The following is an 8,206-nucleotide window of genomic DNA, read 5'->3' as shown; positions in this document are numbered from 1 at the left end:
TTAGATCTAGTTTTTCTCTCCTCTAGGTTTTCTCTCTACACATTCATAGTTTTTAGGATTTGTTATTTTCATTGTTTTTGCATTGGGATATTGAGAAGAGTTATTGCCTCATCAAGACTTCGACATTCTAGTTCGTTCTCTTTACTTGTCTCTTACTCTTCCATGTTCCTTAATTTACTTAATTTTACTATTGGATTATTTTAGCATTTATTAATACAAGAATTACTTTTATTTTTGATTAACCCTTTAATCATTATTTATCATGTCTTTTTTTAATTCCCTTTCTTATGTTATGAATTTTAAATTTACAATGAGCGAGTAGTTCCCTAACTTGATGGGGAGTTGATGGAAAGGAACCTTTGAGTTGGGATGCTCAAGAGAAAGATTGTAATTGGGTTTATTGTTGGATTGCTCTCTGGTCATTAACACCAATCCTCCCAAGAGCGGATTGGAACCTGTGGATAGAAACAGCATTCCAACTAGTTTAACTTTCCCTTACTTAGTAAGGGACAACTAAACATAATAACCCCCAATTGTCAATTAATCTTGAGAGTACTCCAACAAGAATAGGGCTTCTAGCTAATCAACTCCCAGTCAAGGCTTTTATTTAAATTCATATAAATTCTCTAATTTAATTTTCTGCCATTCAACTCAAACCTTTTTGAAAACATCTGATTAATAAAATAGCACACTTTTCTGCAACTCGTTGGGAGACGACCTGGGATTCATACTCCCAGTATTTTAATTTTAATTTCTGTGACACCCTTCTAAATTGATAAGCGGATTTCTGGTTGGTTGAGAACTATACTTGCAACGCATATTTTATAATCATTCTTAACTTGCCAATTTCCGCCCGCATCACTAGCCTATGTTTGATGAATGGACTCCTGAACGAGGACTTCAGGAAGCATCTCACCACGAAATCGGTGTGGATGATGTAGGAGATCCAAAGCGTAGCCAGGGAATACATCAACGATGAAGAAGTTAGTCAAGTCGTGGCTGCCAATAAACGGCAGCCTTCCTACAATAAACCTCGGTAGCACGGGGTGGAGAAAGGCAGAAGGAGCATGCCAGAGACGGTGGTCCAGGAAAGACATCCAGGCCGTTCCCTCGGGTCGGGAAGTTCACCAATTACACCCCCCTCACCGCCCCTATCATGGAAGTTTATCAGCAGATAGCCGAGAAGGAAATTTTGTCGAAGCCCCGGTCCCTAAAGAACCAAACCAGGGGGAGCAAGAGCCTCTATTGTGATTATCACAAGGGCTACGGACATAAGATGCAGGATTGCTTCGACCTGAAGGACGCGTTAGAACAAGCGACCCAGAACGGGAAACTGGCCGAATTCTCCCACCTCATTAGGGAACCAAGGAGACGTAATCGCGACCGCAAAGGAGAGGACAAGACCCGCGCGGTGAAGCGACGTCACGAGACGGAGGACAACGAACACGGCCTTACCATAGTGAACGTGGTAACGGCAAGAGACGCCGCCCCTAGGTCGAAGTCGGCACACAAGAAAGACACCAAAGTCTTGGCGGTTTCCTCCTCCGCGCAAAGCTCTAGGAGGTTTCCACCCATCTCGTTCGGTCTGGAAGACCAGTGGTTTGATGAGGTCGCGGAAAGCCCCCCCATGGTCATCACGGCCAGAGTGGGAACCGGCCTCATCAAGCGGATCCTCGTAGACACCGAGGCCGACTCGAATATCATGTTCCGCAATGGGTTCGATGCCTTGGGTCTACGGGATGACGACCTAAAGACCCACCAGCACGGTGTTGTAGGCTTAGGCGACCACTTCATCAAACCAGATGGGATAATCTCCCTGCCGATATTTGTAGGACTTGGACAAGGGCGAAGATCGGTAATGGCTGAGTTCGTGGTTCTGCGAGACTCTACGGCCTACAACATCATCCTAGGGAGAAAGACCATCAACGATCTCGGGGCGGTGGTCAGTACGAAGATGCTGGTAATGAAGTTTATCGCTGATGATGGATTCGTGGGATCCATAAAAGGGACTTGGAAACGGTAGTCGCTTGCGATAATGCCAGTCTCTCATTAAGGAAGAAGTCCAAGGAAGCATCAGGAGTATTCCTTGCCAACCTAGACGCTAGAGTCGAAGACAAACCCAGACCCGAGCCGGAGGGAAACTTAAAGAAATTCAGAGTCGGTGACACAGAGGAGAAGTTCACCTTCGTGAACAGAAACCTCCCACACGACCTAAAGGAACCTCTAATGGAAATGATCAGGGCTAACGGCGGCCTGTTTGCTTGGACGCCAGCTGACATGCCGGGGATAGACCCCCAACTCATGTCACACCACTTGGCCGTCAAGACGGAGGCCAAACCGGTAGTTCAGAGGAGAAGAAAGATGTCACATGAAAGAGCAGAGGAGGTGGCCAGGCAGACGACCAGCCTCCTCGAAGAGGGATTTATACGGGAGCTCGACTACTCAACCTGGTTGTCGAATGTAGTTCTAGTGAGAAAGCACAATGGAAAATGGAGGATATGTGTGGATTACTCCAATCTTAACAAAGCATGCCTCAAGGACTGCTACCCCCTACCCAACATTGATGCGCTCGTCGACGCGGCGGCGGGATATCGGTATCTGAGCTTCATGGATGCTTATTCTGGCTACAATAAGATACCGATGCACCGGCCAGACGAGGAGAAGACATCGTTCATAATGCCCGGGGGAACCTACTACTACAGGGTAATGCCGTTCGGATTGAAGAACGCAGGGGCCACCTACCAAAGGTTGATGAATAAGATATTCAGTGACCTCATAGGGAAAACGGTGGAAGTATACGTCGATGACATCTTAGTAAAAACCACCCGACCCAACGACCTCGTAGGAGATCTGGAAAATGTATTCGCCTCTCTCCGACAACACGACATGAGGCTCAACCCACTTAAATGTGCCTTCGCCATGGAAGCAGAAAAGTTCTTGGGGTTCATGATAACCCAAAGAGGGGTAGAGGCCAATCCAGAAAAATGTGAAGCGATACTCCAGATGAAGAGCCCGGGATGCATTAAAGATGACCAAAGGCTGACTGGGAGGCTCACAGCGCTATCGCGGTTCCTCAGAGCATCGGCTGCTAGGGCGCTACCCTTTTTCAACCTTATGAAAAAGGGGATAGCGTTTGAATGGACCTCGGCGTGTGAGGAAGCATTCAAGCATTTCAAAGAGATCCTCGCAACACCACCCGTTCTCGGGAAGCCCAAGGTTGGAGAGCCGCTCTACCTGTATCTAGCCATAACAGACGAAGCGATGGCAGTGGTTTTGGTACGGGAGGAAGGGAGGGTTCAACAACCAATCTACTTCGTGAGTAAATCACTGCAAGGAGCAGAGTTGAGATACAACAAATTAGAGAAGTTGACACTTGCACTCCTAACCTCTTCCCATAGATTACGACAGTACTTCCAAAGTCATCGGGTAGTCGTGAGGACGGATCAGAGAATCCGCCAGATACTCCAGAAACCCGACCTGGCGGGAAGAATGATGACTTGGGCCATTGAGTTGTCCCAATACGACTTGCAATATGAGCTCAGGCACGCGATTAAGGCGCAGGCCATGGCCGATTTCTTGGTAGAAGTAACAAGGGACTCAGCCGAGGTGACGAGCATACGGTGGAGGCTCCATGTAGACGGGGCTTCCAACCAGATGTTTGGAGGTGCCGGGATCATCCTGGAGAGCCCCGATGGGTCATATATGAACAGTCAATCAAGTTCGAGTTCCCGGTATCAAATAATCAAGTAGAATATGAGGCCCTTCTGGGTGGTTTAACCTTAGCAAGGGAAGTCGGTGCCACTAGGCTAGAAGTATGCAGTGACTCGCAGGTCGTCACTTCCCAAGTCAACGGGACCTACCAGGCCAGAGACTCCTTGTTACAAAAATATTTAGAGAAGGTTAAAGAGCTGAGCAAACAATTTGAGGAGGTCACGATCCAACACGTTCTGAGAGAAAGGAACACACGGGCAGACCTCCTGTCCAAGCTAGCAAGCACAAAACCAGGGGCCTACAATCGGTCTCTCATTCAGGATTTGATAAAGGAACCAGCAGTCACTCTCCACTTGACCAAAGTAAATCCCTCCTGGATGGACCCGATCACTGACTTTTTGGAAAGCGGCAAGCTCCCCGACGACAAAAAGGCGGCCAAAGCGTTGAGGAGGGAGGCGGCCAAATACGCGACCATACAAGGGCAGTAATTTAGAAAGGGACTCAGCCAACCTTTGTTGAAGTGCTTACACCCCGACCAAACAGACTATGTGCTTAGAGAGGTCCATGAGGGGTGCTGTGGTCATCACATCGGGGGCAAAGCCCTAGGAAGAAAGCTCATCAGAGCTGGTTATTACTGGCCATCAATGATGGAGGATTCCAAAGAATTCGTAAAGAGATACGTCAAGTGCCAGGAGAACGCCAATTTCCATAAGGCGCCGGCTTCCGAGCTAAGCCTCTTGACGTCCTCCCGACCTTTCTCACAGTGGGGAGTCGACCTCTTGGGACCTCTCCCACTTGGTCCGGGGCAAGTCAAGTATCTCATTGTTGCTATCGATTACTACACCAAGTGGATAGAGGCCGAGCCACTGGCCAGTATATCCTCATCCAATTGTCGAAAGTTTATGTGGAGACAGGTGATAACCCAATTCGGCATCCCAGAGGTCGTTATCTCTGATAACGGGACGCAGTTCACCGACAAAAAGTTCGTAGAGTTCCTCGCCAGTTTAGGCATAAAGCAAAAGTTCTCCTCCGTAGAAAACCCCCAGACGAACGGCCAAGTTGAAGCTGCAAACAAGGTCATCTTGCTAGGCCTCAAGAAGCGGCTTGATAATAAAAAAGGCGCATGGGCTGAAGAACTCGCCTCAGTCCTCTGGTCTTACCGAACGACCGAGCAATCGTCCACTGGAGAAACCCCTTTCCGCTTGACATACGGGGTGGATGCTATGATACCCGTGGATACCCGTGGAGGTCGGCGAGCTGAGCCAACGATTACTTCTACAAGGAGTGGAGAAAACCGTAGAGAAGGAAGCCCATTTGTCAGAGGTAGCACTTAAGCAAAGAATGGCCTTACGCTACAACGCCAAAGTAATTAGGAGAGAATTTGAGCAAAACGACCTAGTTATGCGACGCAACGACATCGGGCCGCCGACTCAAGGGGAAGGCAAGATGACGACAAATTGGGAAGGCCCCTACAGGGTTAAAGAAGTGATTGGCAAGTGCGCCTATAAATTGGAGAGGCTCGATGGCAAGGAAGTGCCGAGAACCTGGAATGCAGGTAACTTAAGAAGATTTTATTCTTAGCTCAAACACGCCGAGCAGGCGATTTGACGAGGTCAGCAAGACCCGGGTTCCCCTTTGCCATCAAATAATTTACTTTTGTTAAGAACTTATCATTGCAATAGACTTGTTCAACTGTCGATAAATGTTCACTTGTTAAATTTACTTTTTCCCTCTTATGCGTCCCGCGACAACATAATTTTCATGGACACGGTACCCCGGGACTGATCACCCCGGGAACCAACCAAACTAACTCGATAACAAACGGCCACAGCAATAGTAGAGTCACGACTTGGTTTTGTCAAAATTACCAACGCAACGGTAAACCAACGCAAGCGACAAGCCGGTACCAACAAAACAGTAACAAAATAAAACGAGAATGCTGCCGAGTAAGCGGGAAAAGACAGTAATAATAAGCCGATCAAGCGGCTACCAAAGCAGTTTAAACGTTCTACAAAGCCCATCAAACTACGCGACAAGTTCTACAACAAAACTACAAGACATATGCAAAGGTACAAGAGATCATTTCTTCGGCATATCGACAATCTTTCCATCTTTGATTGTTTTGAAAACCCCGATTGCCGATGTGTCGAAGTCAGAAGCCATAATCTTCACTTGAGCCTTAAGGGCCTCTTCAGCCACCAGGATCGCGCTCTTCTCCTACTTCACGCTCTCTTTGTGCTTCTTCTTAAACTCTTCAGCTTTGGCCTGAGCGGTCTTAGCCGACGAGATGGCCACATTGCGTTCCTTCTCTAAAGCTACCACCCGGCCCTGCGCAGCATTGAGCTGGCTCTCCAAAGTCATCTCCCGCTCGGTTAGCTGGGAAACGGCGGCATCAGAGACCTTCAACTTTTCCTCAGCGGAAGTGGCCTTCTCCTCGGCAGACTTAAGCTTCTCCTCCGCCTTGGATAGCTGCTCCCGAAGCGTTTCAACTTGAGTCTTGAATTGGTTGTTGGCCTTAACAGCAGATTCGAGCTTTCTATGCATTGACTGCATTCCCGACAGCACAAACTCGGCCTTCCGAGCTATGGTGGTGCCGCGGAGGAGGGTACGGTACATCCACTTCGCCTGCCCCGCAAGGTCGGTGCAATGGAAATGTTTCTCCGTACCAAGAAGCAGCTGGGAGTCTATGAAGTTCCCGACATCAAAATTCCTCTCCATCACGGTGAGGGCTCCTTCAGGGCTGGAGGACGACCTCTGCCTCTTGGGATTGTGGATAACCTTCAAGTCATCCTCCTCGACTTGTGGATCGGAGGTTGAACCCTGGTGCACGAATTATAAATCACACTTTTCACAACTCGTACCACTAACCAGCAAGTGCACTGGGTCGTCCAAGTAATACCTTACGTGAGTAAGGGTCGAATCCCACGGAGATTGTTGGCTTGAAGCAATCTATGGTTATCTTGTAATTCTTAGTCAGGATATCAATTATAATTATCAGTTTGGGTTGCGAAAAATAAAAGAGCATGAATTAAATACATGTTATGCAGTAATGGAGAATATGTTGGAGTTTTGGAGATGCTTTGTCTTCTGAATCTCTGCTTTCCTACTGTCATCTTCTTCACGCACGCAAGTTTCCTCCTATGGCAAGATGTATGTTGGTGGATCACCGTTGTCAATGGCTACCATCCGTCCTCTCAGTGAAAATGGTCCAGGTGCGCTGTCACCGCATGGCTAATCATCTGTCGGTTCTCACTCATGTTGGAATAGGATCCATTGATCCTTTTGCGTCTGTCACTGCGCCCAACCCTTGTGAGTTTGAAGCTCGTCACAGTCATTCAATCCCTGAATCCTACTCGGAATATCACAGACAAGGTTTAGACTTTCCAGATTCTCAAGAATGCTGCCAATGGGTTCTAGCTTATACCACGAAGATTCTGATTAAGGAATTCAAGAGATACTCATTCAATCGAAGGTAGAACGGAGGTGGTTGTTAGGTACACGTTCATAGGTTGGGAATGGTGATGATTGTCACGGATCATCACATCCATCATATTGAAGTGCGACTGAACATCTTAGATAGAAACAAGCATGTTTGAATAGAAAACAGAAATAATTGCATTAATTCATCGAGACACAGCAGAGCTCCTCACCCCCCAACAATGGAGTTTAGAGACTCATGCCGTCAAAGAGTACAAAGTTCAGATCTAAAAATGTCATGAGGTGCAAAATAAATATCTAAAAGTTGTTTAAATACTAAACTAGTAACCTAGGTTTACAGAAAATGAATAAGCTATGATAGATAGTGCAGAAAACCACTTCTGGGGCCCACTTGGTATGTGCTGGGGGTGAGACTTGAGCTTTACACGTGCCTAGGCTATTTCTGGAGTTAAACGCCAGGTTGTAACCTGTTTTGGGCGTTTAACTCCAAGTTGTAACCTGTTTCTGGCGTTTAACGCTAGAATGCAGCATGGAACTGGCGTTGAACACCAGTTTACGTCGTCTATCCTTGAGAAAAGTATGGACTATTATATATTGCTGGAAATCCCTGGATGTCTACTTTCCAACGCAATTGAGAGTGCGCCATTTGGACTCTTGTAGCTCCAGAAAATCCATTTCGAGTGCAGAGAGGTCAGAATCCAACAACATCTGTAGTCCTTTTTCAGCCTGAATCAGATTTTTGCTCAGCTCCCTCAATTTCAGCCAGAAAATATCTGAAATCACAGAAAAATATACAAAATCATAGTAAATTCTAGAAATATGAATTTTGCCTAGAAACTAATAAAAATATACTAAAAACTAACTAAAACATGCTAAAAACTACATGAAATTACCCCCAAAAAAGCGTATAAAATATCCGCTCATCACAACACCAAACTTAAACTGTTGCTTGTCCCCAAGCAACTAGACAAATAAAATAGGATAAAAAAAATCGAGAAGCAATAATATCTCAAAGTTTTAAGTGAAGCTCAATTCTAATTAGATGAGCGGGACTAGT

At 46.6% G+C, this 8,206-nt stretch overlaps 1 protein-coding gene across 1 annotated transcript; it reads left to right on the top strand.

Annotated features, from left to right (window-relative positions):
* The first annotated feature begins 1,156 nt into the window (after window positions 1-1,156).
* On the top strand, window positions 1,157-2,023 carry LOC107632713 (uncharacterized). Its single transcript, XM_016336378.1, has one exon. The coding sequence runs from the start codon at window positions 1,157-1,159 to the stop codon at window positions 2,021-2,023; it is 867 nt and encodes a 288-aa protein (XP_016191864.1).
* The last annotated feature ends 6,183 nt before the right edge of the window (window positions 2,024-8,206 follow it).

This window comes from Arachis ipaensis, chromosome B3 (assembly GCF_059453495.1).
Source record: "Arachis ipaensis isolate K30076 ecotype BB chromosome B3, ASM5945349v1, whole genome shotgun sequence".
Classification (NCBI taxonomy): Eukaryota; Viridiplantae; Streptophyta; class Magnoliopsida; order Fabales; family Fabaceae; genus Arachis; species Arachis ipaensis.
Note: the sequence above shows the minus strand (reverse complement) of the source record. Positions and strands in the feature narration are given on the sequence as shown.

Coding starts and splice junctions, on each gene's coding strand:
- LOC107632713 (XM_016336378.1), top strand. CDS start 1,157: ATGGAAGTTTATCAGCAGATAGCCGAGAAGGAAATTTTGTCGAAGCCC.